Source organism: Perca flavescens, chromosome 8, assembly GCF_004354835.1.
Source record: "Perca flavescens isolate YP-PL-M2 chromosome 8, PFLA_1.0, whole genome shotgun sequence".
Classification (NCBI taxonomy): domain Eukaryota; kingdom Metazoa; phylum Chordata; class Actinopteri; order Perciformes; family Percidae; genus Perca; species Perca flavescens.
This window is the reverse complement of record NC_041338.1, coordinates 4857986-4882043: the sequence shown is the minus strand read 5'-3', so window position 1 is coordinate 4882043 and position 24058 is coordinate 4857986. Positions and strand designations below refer to the sequence as shown.

At 42.5% G+C, this 24058-nt stretch overlaps 1 protein-coding gene across 2 annotated transcripts in view; it reads left to right on the top strand.

The window, feature by feature from the left end:
- LOC114559521 (solute carrier family 45 member 3) overlaps positions 1 to 24058 on the top strand; it is a 44746-nt gene that overhangs the window by 10150 nt on the left and 10538 nt on the right. The window contains exons 1-2 of one of the 2 annotated variants that reach the window (XM_028584180.1): positions 4684 to 4919; positions 17513 to 17851. In XM_028584180.1, coding sequence (XP_028439981.1) covers positions 17704 to 17851 — 148 coding nt within the window. In that variant the 5' untranslated portion in view covers positions 4684 to 4919; positions 17513 to 17703. Of the gene's footprint in view, positions 1 to 4683; positions 4920 to 17512; positions 17852 to 24058 lie in introns of those variants that run through there. The other variant, XM_028584179.1, reaches the window with a different exon arrangement.

Genomic DNA, 24058 nt, shown 5'->3' with positions numbered 1-24058 from the left:
AGTAAGCTGTGCTAAGCTTGGAAATAACCGTACAGCGGATATAACTAATGTGGACGACACGTTAGGCAGTTGTAACGTTAGACCAGCAACTCCCCCGAAATCAAACTACTGTTTTTGTCAAAGGAATCTGGTTTGTTTAAAGAGTAATATACCGACTTCAGTTCCCCATCAGAAAGGGCTGTCTTGCAGCAAGGTAAAGTGATGAAAAAATTCTAAACATAGTGTAAACTTAAACTGATATAGATTTTTTTTTCAATTGTTTAAGTGGCTACAATACATTTTGCTGGGACCCCCATCCACTGCAGTACATATGGCTCTATTCAAAACCACTTTTTTTTTTTTTGAAAGGTGCAATATGTAATACTGAGAGCTAGTGTTTAATATAGTTACAGCAGTAAAAATTCAAAATACTGGAGAGAGTCGTCTCCCTTGCCCCCCTCCTCCCCAGACTGGAAGTTCACGGAGGTTGCCAGGCTGAGACCGCAGCATCCACAACTATGTTGCTAGACGCTTGCCTCACATATCCAGACATTACTTCACAGCACAGCGGAGTAGCTGATGATTGAGAAAAAAAATGATACCCAACCCTACAGGTGAAATAGATAACATGAACAATGGCTCAGTTATATTTCATGCCCCAGTAGGCTATTCCAGTGAGCCAGTATGCACAGCACCAGGACCTCCCCTAAGTAGAATCTAGTCATCATTAGTATTAATAAATACACCTGTGCTTTTACTATGGCATGTCAAAATGTCTGCCGTGAAAAAGGTCTATTCGTGTTTCTAAGAGCATCATGAGTAAGATTGTGTTCTCCAATGGATAGAGCATCTCTGTCTGAACACTAATGTGTTAGTTGTAATACAACAGCCCATACATGTTCCTGTGGGCACACCTCTTTTCTCAGTAGAATACGTCCTGCAGTGATGCTCCTTTTCAGGAAGAGATCCTGGCAGCAAGCAATGCTCTCATTTTGTCTTTTTTAAGGGAACTTCAAAACTGTGCTTTTTTTCTTATGTTTACGTGTCCAACTATTTGTCTAGCTAATGGATCTGGATGGAAGTGATACTTCATGCATGGTTTTCTTATGAAAGGATTATAATAAACCTATTTATTTTTTACATGATTTGTTACCATTTATTTGCCTGATGGTTTTATTTGGTCCAAATCTGGTGGTTCATCTCAGTTCTCCATCTTCGTTCTCAGTTTTGTGTGAAACATCCCGTGTGGCAGACAGCATGTAGGAAAGGAAGGAAAATGACATTTGCACGATCAATATGATGTTGCATGGGCTGTTGTTAAGACATTTTGATAAAATTCTACAATAGATTTGGAATTGTGTCAGTAATTTATTTGACGGAGCAGATGTTTTTGGCAGCTCTTTTGTGGACTTGGGTGTGTCGTTTTATTAAATCCAAAATTAACAAAGCATGTGATTATGATAATGGTGCAACCATATCACAATGGAAACTACATTCTTTGGGGAAAACCCTGCGTTTCTCGCCGACTCATGTCAAATTTGAAAAAGTGTCACATGTGTCGGTCCTGAAATTCGATACGTAGGAAAAACCCTAAAAAACTTAAATCATTAAATTTAAATTTGTTGCTCCGAGTTCATCTTCTCAGGCGTAGGAACAGACGTGTGTAAAAGACCGACCCTAAAGCGGATGCAACATCATGTGTGCCTCTTGGTGCAGCTTTATGGATCAGTTCTTCATTTCATAATTTCATTTTCATTATTTATGATACTGAGGCAGCTGTGGCGGTGTGCAACAGATGGGCCTGTGTAAGTAAAACACTGATGGGATTCTTGAGTCCCTTAAGGGACAATTTAGAAGAGACTTGGACCATCTATGTTATGTCCAGGGCTGCTCCCGCTTAGTTGATTAGTCGACGAATCGGTCGTTTTGGTCTCAGTCAACTTAGATTTCTTTAGTCGATTAGTCACGTTTTATGCTTTTTTTCATGCTGAATGACTTATTTCCAAGAAAAGTACGAGCACATCTCTGGTAAACACAAGAATTAAAGTGGTGCTTTTGCATGACTCCTTGCGGAGAAACTCAGATTTACAGATCTGTCGATTAAATCAACTAATCAATCAGTCGATGCAATTGAACGAGTGTTAGTCGACTAAGAATTTCTTCAATCGAGCACAGCCCTAGTTATGTCCTAGTATAGATAACTCCTGAAAAATGTTAACTGTCTGATGCTCTTAGATGGCCATTGCAGTAGGGCTAATCCTGAAGGCGTTACATGTTAAAAGCTATTAGGTATGTATAGAAGCTCTGTGTTGTTTAAGCATCGGCTTCACGTATTTACTTAAAGGTTAATTTGCTCTGGAAGCACACAATGAGTGATTGATCCTTCCCATCCATCTCTTTGTGCTATGTATAATGTGGGTGACATTTAGGCTTTATTGGGTCCCTGCTGCTATGCCAAGAGTAGTGGTCCTTGAGTTCGATTTCTGACACACTGTTTTGGTTTCCTTGGTTTATCAAAGCAGAGAGCAGTGTGTCGTAGCTTATTCTGGGCACGTTGGGTTTGGCCAGCACTGCAGAACGCCGGGTTTGTGAAAAAAGCTATGGAAATAAAACCTTCTTTGCCTGCCCAGAGTGCTTATGAGTTATATATAGCCAAAGCTGTGTGGTCAAGCACACACACACTGTTAAGGCAGTGACACACCGACCCGATAATCGGCCGTCGGACAGTCTGGCGAGGTCGGTGACTCGAGTCTGTTCGGTGTGTTCGGTGCCGTCGTCCGTCCGAGGGGCCGTCGGCATTCATTTTGGCCGATCTGAGGGCACGCAGTCGGACTCCATGACCAATCTGATTGGTGAAGTGCTAACCCAGAAATGACGAGATGGATGAGCGTGACTAAAAATCTTTTAAACTGACCTTTGTCGATCTGAAATGAAGACAGATTCAGCAACTGCACGGCCTATTTCTCGCTTAAAATGTTTTCAGAAACACGTTTCGGTTAACTATCTTCGTAAAATACTAGATCATTTTCTGAATGAGCCGCCATTATGCCCAGTTGAAAAATCCGGGAGTAGCCAGACCCATGTTCGTCCAATCAGCTGCCGGTTTTCATTTTTTGGCCGACAATACAGATTAGCGCCGCCTGCTGTTATGGAGACATATTACACGCTCAAGTTGGCGTCGCTTCGGTGTGTTCTGAGGCACTTTTTAGACCTCAGGGAGCCAACTGATCAGTCCGAACGCCTTCTCTGCCAATGGTCGGGTTAGTGCGTCAGGGGCTTTAGTAACCTTGCACAACAAAAGGTTAAAGATGTGTAAGGTTTTGGTGCAGTATCATTTTATGTCGCAACATAGCCATTTGGAGAAAAAAACGATCAGCTGGTTGGGGAAAGTAAGTGGTATGTGTGGAACTTGAATTTTTGGGGAGTTTTGGCTGAAGCCTCTTTTTTTTTCCCCACTGTATACAGTAGGCCTGTGTAGACCGACACACAATGAAAACCTTATGATTATTCCTAGTTAATTATTAGGCTGCTAGGAGGGTGTGTGTTCGAGTTATGCATATTTGTACTCGGGGTGGGTATTTGAACACCGTTGAGATAATATACCTTTGCCAACTACTTTTGAAGGAAGGGCATTATTAGTTTTGTGTGCTTGTTATGTTCCAGATTTATTTGAACAAAAGATTTGTGAGGGCTAAGACATATTCGGTAAGTGAGGACACAGAGGATTGATCTGAGATAGTAAGGCCCGACCGTTGTCCAAAATGGGATTTTCAGAATTCTCTTAATTCCAGGCAAGCCGTTCGTTCCTGTTGCAGAGGGGAAGTGCTGCCAGCAGCAATTCTCCACACTCTGTCTTCATATTGATCTGCCTCTGGGCTCCAGAAATGGGGATTCCTTAAAGCCAGCCGTACTCTAATGACTTTACTCAACACCCCACACCCACCGCTAGCCACCCATCCCATTTTAGAGCTCCCTTTGCTCCACTTTTTTTTCTTCCCTTCCCCATACTCTAATTAAAAGCTTTTCTATAGAGGGTTGGTCTTGGCCTCCAGGCGTGGGGTATGGACATGGCAGCCATGTGTGCGTGCGTGCGAAACCATGAATGTATGTCTGCGCGTGTGTGCATGTACGTGTCTACTCAAATAGGCTTATTGCTGGCTGAGCCGGTGAACCAGGAAAAGGGTTAAAGCAGTCCATGGACAAGCGGTCATGCAGTAGCGTGAGCTTAACTAAGACTGGGATGCAGGAGGGGAGGTAATGAGAGAGGGTGGGAGAGCTACCCCTGCCCTGATAGGCAGCTGAACATGATACTGGGTCAGGGGGTATAATACAGAACTTTTAGGGAGTGGTTATAGATAGTGAGAGAGAAGGGAATGGGATGGGGGAGTGGCCTCAGTGTGGGGTTGTTAGATAATATCAATTCATTCTTTGTTTCCTGACTGCCTGTTTGTGCTTCTATTATACAACACAGGTGAGTGTCTCTGTACTATATTTCAGGGTTGAGGTTTTTGTCCGAATTTTGGTCTCTCAGATGAAATCTCGGAGAGTAAAGACAGAAACGGGTCATTTCTTTGAGACGGATACAGACAGAAAGCGACAGGATTCCTCAAGTGCTTTGGGATTTTCCCAATTCCCACCTTACAGGCTGAGGCAGACAAGAGAGGGAGGGAGGGAGAATAATAGGAGGGATGCAAAGGAGGTGGGCTAACTTAAAGAGAGGAGGGAACAGGGGACACAAAAAGCAGGATAAAAAAAGAGTCAGACTCTTGAGCATAGAGTTGAAGCAGGTGGTCAAAAGAGTCAGTGAAGATATGCTCTGCAAGTGAGTGGAGTGTGTTGATCGGCTAAAGGGTGTGAGCAGCCTTTAAAATAGATTAGATGCTCCATTTTCAGCAATGCAAGTCTGTAGGTGGACCATTTGAGCGTCGCTTCTTTGGCCGGTGAGTATCATTTTGCCAAGTAACCCCACTCCTTTGTGGCTCATCGTGTTATTTTGCTTTTATCACACTTTCTCTTACATTGTCTTTCCTTAATGTGTAAAATACCAGAGGTGCGAATAGTCAAAGGACAGATAATAGAGTGAACCGAATAAAATAGATTTCTTTGTAATGGCAAAGACGCACATTGTTAGTCTTGCATTTGGGATTTGTAGCTTCTGTCATTTAGCCAAGCATGATGAATGTGCTCTGAATGTGAAGGGCTCATCGTAGCGTATAAAAATGAACTGTACCTCTGTATTGTGAGTGCTAATGGTAGTAAAAGGTCAGCTGTATCTTTTAAAAAAAAAAATAATAATTTGATAGAAAGTCTAATTCAAGCCATGTTTTTAACTTAGAAGTTCTGACCTTCTTATCATTAATACAATAATGTTCTCTTGGCACCCTGATGCATGTTACATAAAGTGTTATAACATGGCTATATAAATGATTAGACTTAAAATATGATTTTTATGTTTTAAATGAGATTAAGCAATTCATATACATCCGACAGTAACGGAGTTAGTTTGGTTATAAAAAAAAAGAACAAAAAAAGTCACGTCATGCATTTTTTTCTTGCATCTTTATGAATAGGATTTCATGCTTGCATGTTACAACATAGTGTTGATCCCAAAAACCATCTCACAGCAAACAACTGGTTGATGATTAAACCTAATTAAAATTGTGACTGCTCTATTAACTAAATGTAAACACACCTGATCGCGGTTGAATGGAAACTCATTAGCGTTTGCATTCCCTCTTATTAGTCCTTTCACCTTGGCACAATAGGTTTTCAGTGGCTGGAAAGCCACAGTTCGCAAAGGGAGGCACGTTATCAGCCACATTGACTCACAAGAGGCGACACGGCTCAACTCTGCTGCACACCATTGTTGTGCTATTTGCATGGGCCAGCATGATAACGGTCACCTCCCTGAGCCGTAGCTGGCTTCATTCTCTCGTGTGGGCAGAGGCGCAGCCTTCCCTCAGTTCACTCTCTGATGCACACACGCATCCACGCGCACACACCCGCACGCACGCACACACCCTAATCCCACACCAGGGTAGCCAAACCTAGCCTGCATTCCTCTCATGTTCACCTGATAAGTGCGACATGCGTATGTGTGTGTGTGTAATAAGTATTTCTGTGTGGGTCCGCTGTAGTCTCTTTTAGATAAGCACCGATACTTTTTTCTCCACCCACTTTTCCAAGGTCGGAGTCCGTTGGTGTAGAGATGCTGATTAAAACAGTATTGGGGAATCCCTGTGTTGTGACTGAATGAAGTAGTGAAAGAAAAAAAGATTTCCCCCTAGAACCATCAATTTCATCCTCCCTACTAAAATATTTTTGAAGAATTGCATTGGCGATAGCATTGCTCTCTCAAGTGCCATGAACGTTTAGTTTCTTGTCATCTTTTCGGTCTTTTAAACTTAAGGGACTTATATTCTGGGCCGTCAGCCTAATTAGGTGCAGAGATGAAAGGAGCACATTTTGGCATTAGACCTTCCAGAAATAAGACAAGGTTGTCTTTTCTTGCTCCATTATAAGATGGATGTCCTTTCATTATATCTTCTCCCAGAAGCCAGACTTTACAATAACTGGCTACAGGTTGACTTTTCATTTACCTAGGCAGCACATTAAAGGAGGAAAATATTAGCAGCCTGCTGGCGCTGTCTTTAAGATGTTAGGTTGGTCACATGATTTGCGGTGAAAGGCAGGGTCAGGGGTCACAGTGACAAATGTGGGCTGGGGGGGTTGGGCCAGCAAGGTCAGGGCAGCCTTTCAAGTGAGTGGAGGCAGAACACAAATCACACTAAACACTAAACTTTTTTTTTTTTTTTTTATTGAAGTAGGTTAAACATGTTCCACGTTATTATCTAGTTGTGAGCAACAGGAGGAAACAGTGTGTCTGGGAAAATGGTGCCAGAGGTCTGACGGTGTCCTCATCTGGACGACAGGTCATGGAAAGATGTAGAACACCTGGTAGAGATGAACATAGGAGAGAGAGTGGCAAAGGGACTGAAAGAGAATGGTAAAATGTCTATACATTAGAAAAGGGCAAATTTCCTAACGTAAATGATAAGCGTTCTCGCTTACGCTGAGAATTTAAAACGTCTTAAAATAATTATTTTCATGTACAATGAAGTGTATGCATTAAAAATAGTTGTCATTTGAAGTGTAAGTGTGTGTTCAGATTGCGTAAAACAAAATGAAGAGGTGGTGCAATACATATAGGGCTGGGTGATATGGCTAAAATCTTCTATTACCATACAGGTCATATCCTATCTTGCTAAGGATATACATCATGATAAAGCAGTTTTCTGGCAATTCAAAATACAAAATAAAAAAATCCGGCTCCTTTGGCTCCACCTACAGCCTGTAGTACGATTTGCAAAAATTCACCGCTCCCTGTTCAGATGCACCAATCAGGGCCAGGGGGGTTGTCAAACTGCGTGTCAATCACTGCTCATGCACGCACATTCATTCTCTCTTGTGGGGGGAGGGGCTTAGGAGACCGTTTTGGGCTTTAGCGGAAAGGTGGGGAGGGACTGACAAGTTGTCGATGTATTTTTTGGCTAAGTCCTGGATCTTCCCAATCCTACCTACAGCACCTTTAAACTTGATAGAAAGATGTGTGCGTATCCCGTTGCTTCATCAATCTGCTTCATAAACGTACAGATGAGAAGAAAAAGGAGAATAACAGAAGGAACTGGAGTTTTGAGTTCAGTCAGAGGCTGAGCTGAACACAAACAAACACACGGTTGGTTTGTCTGTTGCTAGTTAGCATACAGCTAACGTACAGTTGGTACAATGGCTGCGAACACCCACAAACAGTCCAGGGGTCTATGTTGCAGGAAGGACGCGAGGCGAACGTTTTAGGTGCCGAGAGGGACTGAAAGAATACAATTATCAATCCTATGAGCTGTAACAATTCCAAATGCTGCTGTACAAGTAATTGTCTCCAAAATAATTGTGATTAACAATATAATTTTCTCGCACCTAAGTCTTCCCAAACCCTTGGGAAAACACTTTCAAACAAATGAAAGTTTTGAAAGAATCCCAGATCCCACATCTTTTGGTTATGTCACCCTCATGTGACCCAGATAATGTAACATTTTGTCCAACGAGGACAGATTTTGAAGCGGCACAAAATAGTCAGCTACAACTATGGCAACAAGTGACAGCTTTACCTCAACAGTCCGGCCAATAATCACTTATATAATTACAATTTGGCATATCTAAAAATCAACAATCGCCATCAACAGTCATACCCCTTAGCACCTTAGCTAATGTTAGCAATTAATTGCGGTTAAACAAAGGAACAAAGAACAAAAATTGCTGTTGGACAATTATGTAATCATTGTTACAGGCCTAGTCAATCCAGGTATAAGATGACAACACAGTTTGAGTCACTACACACTAGGGCTGGGCGATATATCGATATTAATATCAATATCGTGATATGAGACTAGATATCGTCTTAGATTTTGGATATCGTAATATCGTGATATGACATAAGTGTCTTTTCCTGGTTTTAAAGGCTGCATTACAGTGAAGTGATGTCCTTTTCTGAACTTACCAGACTGTTCTAGCTGTTCTATTATTAATGATTATTTATCTAAAATCTAAGTGTGAAGATATTTTGCGAGAGCACCAACTGTCAACTCTAGAATATATCGTCGCAATATCGATATTGAGGTATTTGGTCAAGAATATCATATCAGATTTTCTCTATATCGCCCAGCCCTATATTAGAAAATATGGTATGTAGAAATAAGCGCTGAAAATGTGTAGAAGAAAAATTTAACAATTTCAAACGTTCAAACTGAAAAAAGGCCTCAAAAACGTTGAAAAGTTTGACGGGAAGACAACACAAGGGGTAATCAGAATTTATGTTTACATTTTATTGTTATTTGAACAGCTGAGCATTGAAGAAACCTGTTTATTATTTATTCATTTGATTTTGCAACTGTTCACTGAAATAGCCAGTTTCTATGAAACTACTTGTGACATGTCATATTTGGCTTTGACTTTGACTGAACATTTGCTCTCACTTTGCGGAAAAAAATATTGGGATATATATCGTATATCGATATTCAGCCAAAATATATTGGGATATGACTTTCGGTCCATATCGCCCAGCCCTACTACACACAGGTCTGTTAAGGGTTTTGTTGTTCCTCAGTTCTGACATTAGGCATTTATGGTGCGTTCCATTTGCACTCGGACGTCCGAATTTCCATGTTCTAAGTTGGAAACACGCCCTCTGAGGTCGGATTTCCGAGTTGGGAAGTCGGAGAACGTCACAGTACTCAAAATCCAACATGGCTGCTCCTTGCATCAGCAGTAGTAAAAGCTATAGCAATACAGTTTTTTTAGCACGTTTGTCTTATTTGGTTATCATTAATTTACTCTCTTTTTTGGGGCATTTTTAGGCCTTTATTTTCCCAGTACAGATGAAAACATGAAAGGGGAGAGAGAGACGGGGACTGACATGCAGCAAAGGGCCGCAGGTCGAAGTCGAACCTGCGACCGCTGCGTCAAGGAGTAAACCTCTATATACATGTGCGCCTGCTCTACCAGCTGAGCTAACCCAGTCTTAGGGCCGGGACACATCAGGCCGATTATCGGCCGTGGGACAGTCTGGCGAGGTCAGTGACTCAAATCTGTTCGGTGTGTCCCGTGTCGTCGTCTGTCTGGGGGGCCGTCGGCGTTCATTTTGGCCGACCTGACATGTTCGGTCGGCGGCAGGGCAGTCGGGACTCACCCGGAAATGACGAGCGGAATGAGGTGACAATGGGGTGAAAATCTTTTGTCTTTGTTGAGCGGAAATGAAGACAGATTTAACAACTGCATGGCCTATTTCTCGCTTAAAATGTTTTCAGAAACACGTTTCAGTGAACTATTTTAGTACAATATGAGATCGTATTCTGAACGGCCGCCATGACAGTCCAGGTCTGAATATCCGGAGAAAACAAACCCATGTGACCTGTTCGTCCAATCAGCTGCCGGTTTTCATTTCTTGGGCAACATTACAGATTAGCGCCACCTGCTGTTATGGAGGCGTATTACGTCTCGTCTCCTCTCGTCTTTTTGATGTGTCCCGAGGCAGTTTTTTGGACCTCGGGGACGCGACTGATCATATCGACGGGGTTTTCTGTCAACGGTCGACCGTCGGCTATATGTGTCTACACCATTAAACACAGTACTGTCCAACTTCTACCTGTGTTTGTATGCACAAAAAAACTGCCTAATGCGTTGTTATCAACTGGTATTGCTAACAATGGCTAACCTGGATAGAGCAAAGCCCACAGTGAAATCAGACTTGTTTTGTGTGTAATGGAACACAGTCAACGCGGGTGTGTGGTCATTTCTAGCTCTTGAGTTCCAAGGTAAATGGAACACACTATTATCTCAGAGGACACGTTGAGGACTACGTCTAGATAGAAGGAACTTGTCTGGGGCCCTCTGAACGTGGCATCATTTCCATGAACTCCACGACAATGCCAAGTTGGCACCGTTCACAAATGCTGAGTGATATTATGGCAGCATTGCAAGCAGCCCAACCATTCATTAGGGGATGCTCCATCTTACCTTGTTTGTGTTATTCAGAGAGCAGAGAAGGAGAAAGATTTGCGGGAAGCGAGCCAGGGAAGCAGCCAGTATAAAAGCTGGTCGTGCTGTCCCTCAGTGCAGACGGCCACAGTGCTGCAGCCATTCAACTTGAGCCAAACACACAACCAAACCCTCCTCCTGAGCTTTCTGCAGCCACAGCCTCAACTGTCCTTGTGGCTCTGATGTAATCTCGGAGCAATTCCTTTCCCTCTTCTCTTCCAAACCCTGCTGTCTGCTGGGAGACCCCCCACCCCTGCCCAACCACACACACACACACACACACACACACACACACACACACACACACACACACACACACTTTCTATATCCTACCATCTATATGAACACTGCGTTAATTAAAGACTTGGAAATGGACTTACTTCCTCACTATATCACATTACTCTCCCTGGCACAATGTATACAAAGCCCGTTTTGTATTGTAAGAATACCGCTCAGAGTCATTAGGACCGATTTTTGTGGGGCCTGCGGCTGAATAGGGCATGGTAATGGAGCAGTGGGAGAGCTGACAAAAGCTGGCCACCACCACCACCCCTCCTCTCACCAGCCTGGCTCACATTGTAGTGTTTGAACATGTAAGGCCACAGAGACAGCTAACAGTGTGCGCGTGCGTTTGTGTCTCCAAGGCTATGGGAAGACGATAAAGGGCATGACTGGAATACATTTTAGAGTCAGAGGTGTCATTAAGCGAGTGGTGAAAGGAGTGTGTGGGCTGCCAGTGTGTGTTTCTGTCTCCCTTCCCTGAAACGCAAGCTTGAGAGCTCTGTGTTGCTTTGTGCCAATGCTACAAACATTGAATTGGCTTAAGAGCACCATATTTAAAACCAACAAATGGATTTTATATGTTTGACTTTGAGGTGGATAAATGGACTGATAAATGCGTGTCTGCACTGTTTCCCTCTATCCCTGCCATCATCTTACAGCCATTCCCTCCTCCTCCCTCAACCCTGTCCTTACTCTGACTTGCCACCGCTACTCAGGTCAAGACTTAAGCAACCACTCAATTTACAAAACCCTGGAATCTTGACTTGCAATTGGGCAGGCGGCCAGACAAGCCGCAGCCGCTTGGGTAGACAAATCAGATTTCTCTATTCTTGCCACCGGGGGCCCTTCTGTTTTCAGTGAGAACGTCTGACAGAGAGTCAGCTGGGGCTGCAATAGAAAGCATTCACACTGAGATTCAGAACCATAATGGCATAACCAGTCGTGGGCAGATATGTCAAAAGGGTGCTCTTAGAATGCAGGTCAGAGACTGAGCTGACCTCAGGGGCTGAGGAAGGTAGGGATGAAATGCAGGGGAGAGGGAGGGGAAATGTACATACACACACAGACAGGCCGTAGGGGCAAAGGCTGGTCCCCTGATGGGTGTCTTTCAGCGTGCCCAGGCTGGGTAGGAATGGGATCTGACGGGTGTGATGGTCCTTTCTCTCAGTGACCAAGGCCCCCGCTAGGTCCAGCCTGCTAACACTGTTGCTTTGTCCTTCAGATTCTCAAAGAGCCTGTGTATCAAAGGACTCATAATGACTGAGCTGGGAATGTGTGATAGCTGTAGGAACTCTGTTGGCATCATTGATGACATTGATGGCATCATTGTTAACATTTTGGATTATAACGATGTGAAAGGCACAAGAGGTTTAAGATGGGCATTGTAAGGCTGGGATGACTGATGACAGTGATTTATGTCCCTCTGAGACCCACATAGACCCATTTCTGTCATTTTTAGGGAGGGGCAGGGGTAAGGGAAGATGGCCGGTCAATAGTATATGCCATATAGAAGTGGTATACATCATCTGAAAGCTGGGGACTGGAAGGTTAATTTATGATGCAACTCAGCACTGTGTCAAGTTGTTCTTTATCTATCTAACATTGTGTTTTAGATGCATATTCAAATTGATTTCAGATTGATGAATTAATAAATGGTAAGAAATTTTTCAAATACCTTGAGGAACGTCATAGAAAAAAATACATGCTGTGATTTGGTATCAAAAACTTTTGACATTTGGAGATCTCCGTAAGAATTGCATTTTTAGGTGATTTTGCATTTTAGGCACTTTTGTTCTGGAAACTCAGAAAACCCCTTATAGTCATTATACCTATGGGAGTCATGTTCTGAATGCCCTAGGTCTGTAGTTCGTGGTCGTAAAGTTTCATGAGGCTGTGATTATTCTACAGGTCACAAAGTCATTTTTTACAGTGAAGTCAACTTTCAAATATGGTCTCACTACAATGAAATGGCTACTTTGGGACTAACATCATCACATCACACTGAATCCACAAGAGTCCCAGCTTTCCAGTCAAACCAAATTTATGCAATTTCAACAATAGAAATATTCAACTATACCAACTTAGAATAGGCAAAAATAACTTAAATAAAAACTTGCATGGTTTTTGCCCCAAACTGCATTTGATTAACATGCAGTGAGTATCATAAAGTACACAAAGTGAATACGTCTGTAAAGCGGGACTTGTGGGTACCCATAGAACCCATTTTCATTCAGGTGAGAGGTCAAGGGACCCCATTGAAAATGTCCGTGCCAGTTTTTCCCGTGCCAAAATTTTGCCTAACTTTGGACTGTTATTTAGCCACCTGCACGAAAAGCTAGACATGGATACCACTGGATTCCTTAGATCGAGTTTCCTATTATACCAATACCTTCACTGTAGCTTTAAAATTTAGCCCGCTATAGCCTCTTAAAGACTGTAATGTCTCATCTGGGAATGCAGGTCTCTAAGGGTTTTTAAGGACAATAAGCTCATGAGTTGATAACGGAAACTATATTTTGTAAGAAGCCACTCTAGCTTCTTGAGAAAACAGTATGTCATCTATTTTGTCTCTTTATCAGCTTTTTCAGTACATTACCTAACACAAGATTGTTGTTTTTTAAGCCCCACAAGATACATTACCTTAGCTATGAATCTGATTAGATCACTCAATAATTTGAGTACATTTCTGTAATTATTAACCATGTCTTGTTGGAGATGATGACATCCATGTCATTCACTTGGAGAGAACAGATGGGCAACATTGGCAGAGAGACACCAAATGCAAATATAGCACCTTGTTGTTTCTGTGTTTGCGGCTGTTCTGACTGTTCTTGCTCTTTCCCTCTGCTTTAAATGAACGCACACCTCATTGGTAGATGATGACGATTGTAGGATACTCTCGTAGGGTACAGATTTGATCATTAGCAAATTATCAAATATGTTTTATCAATATTAATAAAGTTATGAATATGGTTATTAATAACCTTATCAAATCGACAAACAATCAAAACGGGGCACCACCCTGTAAGTCAGGGACCAATAATCAAACTGTGGAACAGTCTCATTTCTGTTAAAATCCTTTAAAAGGGTTCAAAGGAAGGGGTGATTTCGAGCACAGACCCGTCCAGCCAGCAGTTATTACAATAAGTACACAAATAATCACAAGCAACTGCTATTTAAGTATAATAAGATTTATTAACGTCACAATTATCAGTAGCCAATCAGCAATCCTTCAATAATAAACTTATATACTCTTTTACAATATCACAATCAAAAACAAAGCAAAACAAAACAGGGGCGGTGTCGAAATGTAGTCTAACACAAGACTACTAAAATGGCTACTCCGGTGAGCTGCACATAACTACTTAGCCTCAAGAGGGCGATAGTGGTGCTGGGTGCACCAGGGGCTGAAGAAGCCGAAGGGGGGGGGTTGCTAGGCAACGCGCACGTTTATGCTAAGTCAAGCGTTAGCTCTATACAAGCTACACGTGGTTAAGCTAGCAGCGTTAGCTCGGGAGCTACGTGGCTAGCTTGTATGTGTGTGTGAGTGTGTGTGTGAGAGTGAAAAGAGAGAGAGAGATAGAGAAAAGGAGGGAAAACACGATTTATGGAAACAAACACTTAAAACCTTGATCTCTGGGGTAATGGGACTAACCGCTCTCTTTGTTTTACTCGAGATTCTAACTTAACGTGGCGTTATAGCAGAATCTGAGGCTTGTTTAACGGTAAAGAGCGTTTATTCCCCGCCACACTCTACGAGCGTGCAGCTGACTCAGCTTGTACAGTAATTCCTCCTCGGCGGGAGTTATCAGCTACAGTTCAACACAACTTTCAACAATATCTGGATCAGTGATATTATTCACAACAGCACATAGGACGCAGCGGTCCGATCACACATTAATGGTAAACAAAATAGCAATACCTTTTACTCATTAATAAACACCCTAGTTCTTAAATCTGCCCAGAACTATAAAAGCCTCTTACTTTTTGGTGTACAGTCCGTTGCGTATCCGGCGGATTTTCCGGTGAACAAAACTGAGTTAACTCTCGCCAGAGATTAACGACCCATACCGTCCAGGGCAGTGGCGCGGAAACACGGTCCAGCCGACTTGCAAGAAAAACGCGTTGTCTCTTCTTCCTTGAGATGGGGCTGATTTACCCCTCTGCAGATTTGGTGTAACACGGGCTTCGTATTCACCAGGACCCTTTTGTATCACGAACGATACAAACGTCTCACTCGACCAGCGAATGATACGATGTTGATTCTCGAACAGCGCTGAACGATGTGTCTTCTTACGGCGATGAAACCACGAAGAGCCCCGGGCTGTGACCTCTGGCTACTTTTATCTCCCCTCCGCCGCCTGCTGGCCAAGGAGCCGCGGCCAATCAGAAATCCCGAACTCGACGAAGGTGTGAGAATTCGTCGTTGCAGTTCTCAAGCCCTCCACCAGTCTGCCATTTTCCTCATGTCTTGGAGGTACGATCTCCATTTTGGAGACTCCTTTGTTAGGAGTGAGGGGTCACAGGCTGGTGACTTCCCTACAGGCCGCTCTTTGGCCTCAGGGGAAGCTTCAGGCCTCACAGAATAGTCTTGATCATAACTGTTAGGTTCCAACACGATGTCGGCCTTACTTTTTTCATGTACAGAGATCTAAATGCACACAGATTGGAAGCAGCCTGATATATATATATTTTTGTCTTTAGAATGGAAGTCACACCTCATTCCTTCAGATAAATATCAGTAAAATTTAAGACTATAATCCTTTGCAGGTTTTTAGAGAGAACAGGGATTGGATGAACACGTGGTATCTTGACAATAAGACATGTCATGGAGAATGTCCGCTATTGTCACTGGAAAAATCCTTCAAGGTGTGGTTGAGTTGTCTGTCAGTGTAGGACAGTGTGCAGAAAATAACAGGACACAGTTGTTGTGGTTCACCTTGATGTTTTGTACGTCTTGATGCACAAAGCTTAGTCACGTGTGGATGGATGCAGCTCAGCCTCTCACTTAAACACATCGCCTTGACAACACAGTTCACTTTTCTGGCACAACATAGCTTTCTGTCTTTAAACCTGACATGGTAAAGCATGCTGTGTAATATCATCCCTCTCACATGGGACTTAATCTCCCTCCTGATTTATGGTCTAGTTCTAGTGACATGTCTTTTCAGGTGCTAAAGACTCCACTGAACAATGGTAATAATCTGCAAAAAATGTCAGGAAGGATGGCTCACTCATGTGACTAAAACTGCAATCAGAGCTTAATAATACAGGTAATGACAGGGTCAGCCAAGGGAAGGCTCCCACTAATACTTAGTTATTATGGAGAAGGGAGAGGGAGACGTAGTAAGGAGAGAGATGGGGAAAGTAGAACTTCTACTCTTTTTATTTATTTATTTTTATTTAAAGGTTGAACTTTTAAACCTCTACCATGCATTTTTTTGAGACTTAAAGGCGAGCAAGGCAGCAGTGGGAGAAAGAACTCTCTCGGAAAATGGTTTGGTGTGTTCGCCCCGGCGCTCCAGCTGACTCGTCTCCTCTGTCCGTCTGTTGTTGTTGTTGCTGCTGTCCTGAAGCGGTTGGTGAGGAGCTCTGATGATACATCAATATCATATCCATGTAACTGTCGCTGCCATTTCCATGCGTCTGAAAAAAAAAAAGCGTGTTGGAATTTGCGTTGATTTGACAGTGTTTCCTTTAGGATTTTTTTTAGCAGTGGGGGAAGGTCCGAACCACCCCCGAAACGGAACTGACACTTCGCTGCAACACAAACCAATATATTTATTCATCTCTATTCACACACACACACACACACACAAATGAGGCATATTTTCAGTTGTGATTGAACTGTATTTTTTGAGTTACTATATAGGCCAACTTTGATCTTGACATATAGACTAAGCATTCTGTAGCAAATAACAATAAACCCACTATTAATGACATCATCTTAATGCAGTGTAACTACTTCAGCATGTAAATAATGCACCTAAAATACAAACGTGAGCAAGGGCGTTCAGCAATCGCTATAATATTGAATCAACAGCCACGTGCAATTTAGCTCGCAGGTGAAGAATACAAATTACAAAAATCACCAGTTAACTTAATTTAAATTAGCAAGCCCAGGCTTAAATCAACTGACAACATGAGTTATACGACTTACAGTTCACACACACACACACACACACACACACACACACACACACACACACACACACAATCATCCGGACAGCATCTCTTTTTCCTTTCTCCCTTTTCTGCCGAGTGACCACGCTATTCTCCGACATGCACTCTAACAATGCAGCCCTATTTCTGATACCGTGGGGGGCAGAAATGTTGCCGTGGGGGACCGCCATGGTCAAATCAACATAGAGGAAACACTGTTTGATTCTGTCGCAAGAGAGCTTGACACGCTGACATGCGCCCGCATGCAACCTGAAGCCCCTGACATCCAGGTGTAGTAACCTGGGAATGACCTGTCTAACGTGGCGTGCCTTAGCTCCTTCTCACATTTTCGGTCTGAAAACGTAGTAAATTGTACAACATGCTATGCAGAGACTGTGTGGAAGCTTATTTAGGCGTTTCTTTAAAATGCAGTTCAAAAGTTGCAAAATCTTTCTACTATTTCTCACTGCTCTCCCTTTTCTCTTCCCCTGCTCTTCAGATCCAGAATGCTGAGAAGAGGATGAATCCTCCAGTTCCTCTGAGACATCCACGTGTCTTTGCTGCTGTCCCACCCCGACAGCCCTCTTGTCCCACTGGGGCACCATCTGCCTCCCCGCGCTCCCCCCCCTGCCCCTGCCCCCAGTAGTGGCCATCCCAGAGCAGAGGAAAGGCGATCCAGCGCCTGTAAATATGCCTGGATGGAGGTCTCAGTGGCGTCTTGTCCTGCTGAACTCCCTGACCTGTGGCCTGGAGATCTGTGTGGCAGCTGGGATCACATACGTGCCCCCACTGCTTCTGGAGGCTGGAGTGGAGGAGCGCTACATGACCATGGTGCTAGGTAAAGACAGAAGGACTGGGATCTGGTTACCAGTCCGCTTTGCTACTTCAGTGTGTGTGTGTGTGTGTGTGTGTGTGTGTGTGTGTGTGTGTGTGTGTGTTTTACGTGTGTCTGTGTGTACGTGTGTGTCTGTGTGTACATGTGTCTTGTGTGTCTGTGTGTACTTGTGTCTGTGAATATGTGTACGTGTGTCCGTGTACTTGTGTCTGTGTGTGTGTGTGTGTCTGTGTGTACGTGTGTCTGTGTGTACGTGTGTCTGTGTGTGTGTGTGTGTGTGTGTGTGTGTGTGTGTGTGTGTGTGTGTGTGTCTGTGTGTACGTGTGTGTGTGTTCTGCTTCTGCCTCATTCTCTCCCACACATATGCAGTCTCTCACCATTTCTCCCTCTGTATCCCTATCTGACAGGGTATTCATCAAACATGAAAGGCAAAGTTGTTCTCTTTCACATGCACACCCACTTGCACACGCTCTCAAGGTTAGACTGCTGAACTGTTAGGATTCGACCATCCACTCTGTGGCTTCTTTATTGACCACATCAGTGAGTGTTCCTCGTCCGCGTTTTTCAAATTATGGATTTTTATAGCCTTGAGTACCATTCATTCACTTTGCAATACTTAGTTTATTGTCATAGGGCTGAAAAGAGATGAGAGGAAAGAGATTTTATTTTAATCAGACTGAATGCTTTGTTTTCTGTGGTTATATAAAAGCCATAACACAAACGGGAAATTGTTTAATTAGTTGCTGTTTAGCGCCATGAGAAGAATGGGCTGTACCCTCCGAGGAATGTATGTTTTTGTAAATCATTTTTGATACATAAAGACGCAAACTTGTCCAGTGGTAGCCACATTTTGTGTGATGTGGAGGGTGTTGCACAGAGGCATGACTGTGCCTCAGGGCTCCTACCTTCTTTCCCATTCAGGTCGTAAAGACATAATTGAGGCCGTTACACAAATCATTGGACAAATCACCTGTTGTTTTGTTGAGCTGGTAATCGGCACTAATTAAAAGGCAGCAGGAGAGCAAAGTGCCGGAGGAAGAGCCACCATCTCTCCAGACAGACGTGTCACATGGTGTTGCTAATTGCAATTCGTGGAATCCACTTCGCATCGAACATTGTAAAACAAGGATCAGCTATGGTTTCACTACATGCATCTCACCAGCTTTTCTATTAGTTAGATCATGAAATCATTGTCATGGTTAATAAACAAAGGAGTTTTGATTTATTATTTTTTAAGAAAGATGCATACATATATTCACTGAATGGATTATTGCTAATAGTATTAATATTAGTTAGATCATGAAATCATTGTCATGATTAGTAAACAAAGGAATGTTGTTTTATTATGTTTTAGAGCAGATGCATAAGTACGTATATTCACTGAATAGAATTTTGCTAATATTATTAACAGCCTAGCAGCTAATCTGTACTGTTTGTTCCTTTGCTTTTATTTAAAAATACATTACATACTAATATTTGTACTACACATTACAGCTGCACAGTGCACACTTAAAGTTTCTAAACGTTAGTAACAGCAATCTACTATAGTTGCCTACTGCTGAGCTCTAGCCTGTATTACAGCGATCCTATGTTTGTCCCAAAGAGGTCATGTCTTTAGCTCAGTCTGTTTGTTTGGCTGTCAGCAATATTATGGAAAACTACTTGCCCAATTTTATGAAACTTGGTAGAAGGGTGTAGCATGGGCCAAAGATGAACCTAATACATTATGGAGTGGATCTGAATGACGAGGCAGACTCACAAATAATTTTTTTTCTTTTGTTAACATTGCATGATAGGGCGTTTGTGCTGCATCAATGTGGTGCTGGGCCAATCGGAAAACAGAGTTTCCGACTGGGAAAATGAACTGCATTAAAGGTGCTGTAGGTAGGATTGGGAAGAGCCAGGACTTAGCCAAAAAATGCAAACATCGACAACTTATTAGTCCCTCCCCCCTTTCTGCTAAAGCCCAAACCGGTCTCCTAAGCCCCTCCCCCCACAAGGGAGAATGAATCCGTGCGCATGAGCAGTAAATGACACGCAGTTAGACATCCCCCCTGGCCCTGATTGGTGCAAGTTAGTTTTATAAGGCTTACCTACTGCACCTTTAACATTGTGAGCTCCGGCATGTCTTGGCAGAGGCTGCCCTCTCCGAGTAACTTCTAGTTTATTACTATTTTATGTAGAGTATTGTACTATTTTGTATTGGATATGTTGAGAATTGAGTGTCAGTCTGGAACTAGAACTGGCAGAAGCCTTTGGGACAGGATGTGGACAGCCAAATACTGAAATTCAAAAGCAGTTTTCACTCTAGCAGCACTTAAGAGGCATTGTAACCCTGTTGTTAAAAACACCACTCCTTGGTAAAAAAAAAAGTACAGGAGGTTACCATCATGAGCCACTATGTCTGCGTTCCTCTGACATTACATTTCAAGCATAGGTATCAATCAGCTGGAAAATACAAAACATTGTTTTTGCTGGCTGAAAGTATCTCTTAAGTTATGGACAATCCAGCTGGACTGTAAACATTGACTGAATCCAGAATGCTCGTCTTCTGTTTTCTTCTCAGGGAAACAGTTAAAACAGACATTTTATGTTAATTTAAGAAAATTAAGTTTACCAACTCTCATATTTAGGAGATACAGAGGTGATATGATGCAGGTATATAAGCTTGTACAGGGAATATATGATGTAACAGTTGAGCCTATCTTTCAGTTTTGGAGCAATAGATATGAGACACGAGGGAATTTTTTAAAACTTTACCCTAGAACACGCCTGTCTGAAAAGAGAAAGAATTTTTTCACACTCCGTGTGGTAAAATCATGGAACGAGCTTCCAGAAGAAGTTGTGCGTTCCCCTTCAATTAATTCTTTTCAAAATAGGTTAGATGCATTTTGCCTGTCAGCCTGTCAAAAGTTGTAATGTATAATTATAAAGCTTGTCAGTAATTTATGTAACTTATTTATGAATTGTTAGAAAATTTCAATCATGAAATTGTGTTTTATGAAAACAATGTGAATATATATATATATATATATATATATATATATATAGATATATATATAGATATGTTGCTTGAGTCTGGAATAGAGGATTTTATATCCTGTACAAGAAATTTCAATATTTTTTACCAGCATAATATCACAGGAGCTAAACTTCAGTTTTAAACTGCTTTTGTGTCAGACTACTACTTTTTTATTATCAGAAGCTAGTTTTTAAAGTAATATTCCAAGGCACTGGTGACAATTAAAAGTGGTGGACGTTGACCCAATTTAATGTGATATGACACATACTGTAGCTCTAAAAGTTTTGTTGAGACTGTGTAAGAGAGGCATTGATCCAACTGTATTGTCCATTTCGAAATTTGTGGTGGTTGTGTCACTTTGCACTGTTCTGCAAGATGTTAAATAAATGTGTGAAAAATATATAATTCATTTTTGGGGTGTCAGTAGCTCAGTCTGTGTGTTGTACGTCTATGTATGCTGTGTGTATAAAAGAGGGGATTTGTGAAAGATACATTTCAACTGCCAATTACCTTGTGGATTGACAAATAATAAAACTAGTAATTAATTCAATACGAAGAAAAGTGTTACAATCCAGCTGGGTTGCATCCAAATTAGTCCCCAGCTTTCAGATGATGTATACCACTGCTATGTGGCATTGGCATATACTGTTGATCTGCTATCTTCCTCAAAGATTCCTGCCCCTCCCTAAAAATGACAAAAATGGGTCTCCTGCATGCAAAATTACAAATCCCACTATGGCCACGCCAAGACCCACTCTACCAAGCAGCTCGATTGGTTGGGGTTAGGCATTTCACCTTGAGTGGTTAAGGTTAGGGTTAGGGGATTGGTCAGGGGATAGGACCTGTACATGTAAGCATGGACGCCTGGCCAATAGTAGTGTGTGAACGCTATTGAAGGCCGGGTCTTGGCGTAGCCATAGTGGGATTCGTAATATCGCCTCCTGGCTGCCAGCCAAACTTAGCCCCGCCCACAACATTTGAGGTCGGGGCTCTGGTCGGAGCTCTGGTTCGAGCAACTATGCTCGAACCAGAGCTGTTCGGACCAATCAAATTGTCAGGGCGGGCTTTATACGATGATGGACAGATAATCAACAGTAACGTAATCAACCACGCCACCAAAGAGCGCCTGGGTTGAATTTGTTTACAACCAATATGGCTGCCGTGTGACAGGGATACAAACAGAACATTGTAAACGCCTAGGGTGGCGTTTTTTTTTACACACAAGATACAAAACATTTTACTGCCATTGTTTGAAATGAAGTGCATCATCATATCCAGGAATTCTGGGAAGAGCCATGACAAGTAGCTAATTTTGCTCTGTGGCCTTGTGCAACAGCGGAGATACACACCACAAGCACTCTAGAGAATGTGCAGCTCATGACCGCTCCATTATGTCTGGCTAACGTATAATTCAGTTTCGCCTCTGGATGTGCATTTGTGGCTTCAGCCGCTCAGACCTTTCAATCTAACAATAGTCTGTAAGAATTCACTAACACTCTTCCTCATGCAAACATGAGGACAGACAGTGTTGTTTTTTGAAAAAGGTCAGTCATCTTGGTGCACACAGTTTGCATCACCCATATGGTATACAGTATATGTGCACACGCAATGTGAATACTTGCATTATCCCAGCCCAAATGGCATTCACATGGTCTTCACTAAAGGCGTCTCTTTGAAACATTGTCTTGTGACTATGTAGATGATAAATGCAATTCTACCAAACCAAAAGGCTCTGTGTGGATGACAGAAGTGACTATTCAAGTGTAAAGAATTCAACAATATACTACACTTCTACCCCTCCAATTCTGTAACAGCTGCTGGTAATATGAAGAAAAATGATTTCGTTATAGAGTTCCTCCCTAACAGCCTGCACTGTAAGCCAATCTGGAAATGGCACTCAACCTAATTCTCATCTCCTGTTTTATAATGGAGTGCCTGAGTGTTATTTGAATGAAGATAGATATTGTGTCTTGGGAGGGTTAAAGCTAATTTCCCCAAGCGATAGTGTCAGGTTCTCAGATGGCTGCTTTCTACTTTATCTAATAGCCATTTGTTGGCTACTTCATGCTCCAGTTGTTACTTTCTTTCTCTAGTTTCCTCTCTGTTAGTGGAGAAGATACTTTTTTTAACACTGAGGTGTCGGTTACTCTTTTTATTTAAGTATATGATATTTAAGTAACAAAGCACATTGAGGAATATGACACATTTTATATTAGGTGGGATCATATGTTGTGTGCGTGTGTGTGTGTGTGTGTGTGTGTGTGTGTGTGTGTGTGTGTGTGTGTGTGTGTGTGTGTGTGTGTGTGTGTGTGTGGTTAGCAGCTACTGAGTGGAAGCAGTGTGTGTGTGTGTGTGTGTGTGTGTGTGTGAGACAGTAAGTCCCACAGCTGTAGATGGTAAGGATTGTTATGATGGGTCTCCACAGCTGCAGCCAGGGGAATGTGGTAGAGGGGCTGACTGCCTGGCTGCAGTCGACCTGTCTATCCTTCTCAAATTGCCCGCCTGTGTCTTTGTCTGTGCTCGTCCGCTTACCTCAGTGTTTCCTTTAGGATTTTTTTGAGCAGTGGGGGCAGGTCTGTGTCCCCCCCCCCCCCACCCCCCACCCGCCGCCAGATGTTTTACGTATGAAACGAAACTGACACTTCGCTGCAACACAAACAAATATATTTATTCACCTCTATTCACACACAATGTGGCATATTTCCAGTTGTGATTGAACTGTATTTTTTGAGGTACTATAGGGCACTTAACATCTACAACAGGTCTACACTTGGAACGGACCCACCGCTGTGACGTTTTTTGGTGGAGCTGTTCGTTTAATAGTCAAATCTGAAGAAAGCTAACGTTTTAACAGTAAACTACATCAATAGTATGTGGAGTTAAACTGGACGGGCCCAATAACCTCTGAATAGTTCTACTTGTTGTTAAATTGCAATGTGAGCGGCAGGATAATTTAAAAGGCAACCGCGACTACATTTTTTGTACAGCCCTATTTCTGATACCGTGGTGGCAGAAATTTTGCCATGGTGGGCCGCCACTACAAAATCAACAGAGGAAACACTGTACCTTCTCGGTCTTTGGGTCTTTCTGCTTCTTGAAGCGTTTTGGAGTTCTCTTCAGATACCAGAAACGCACATGTTGTCTCCTTTTCCTCTGTGTTTTTTAGTGTCTTGTTTAACTTGTAAGAA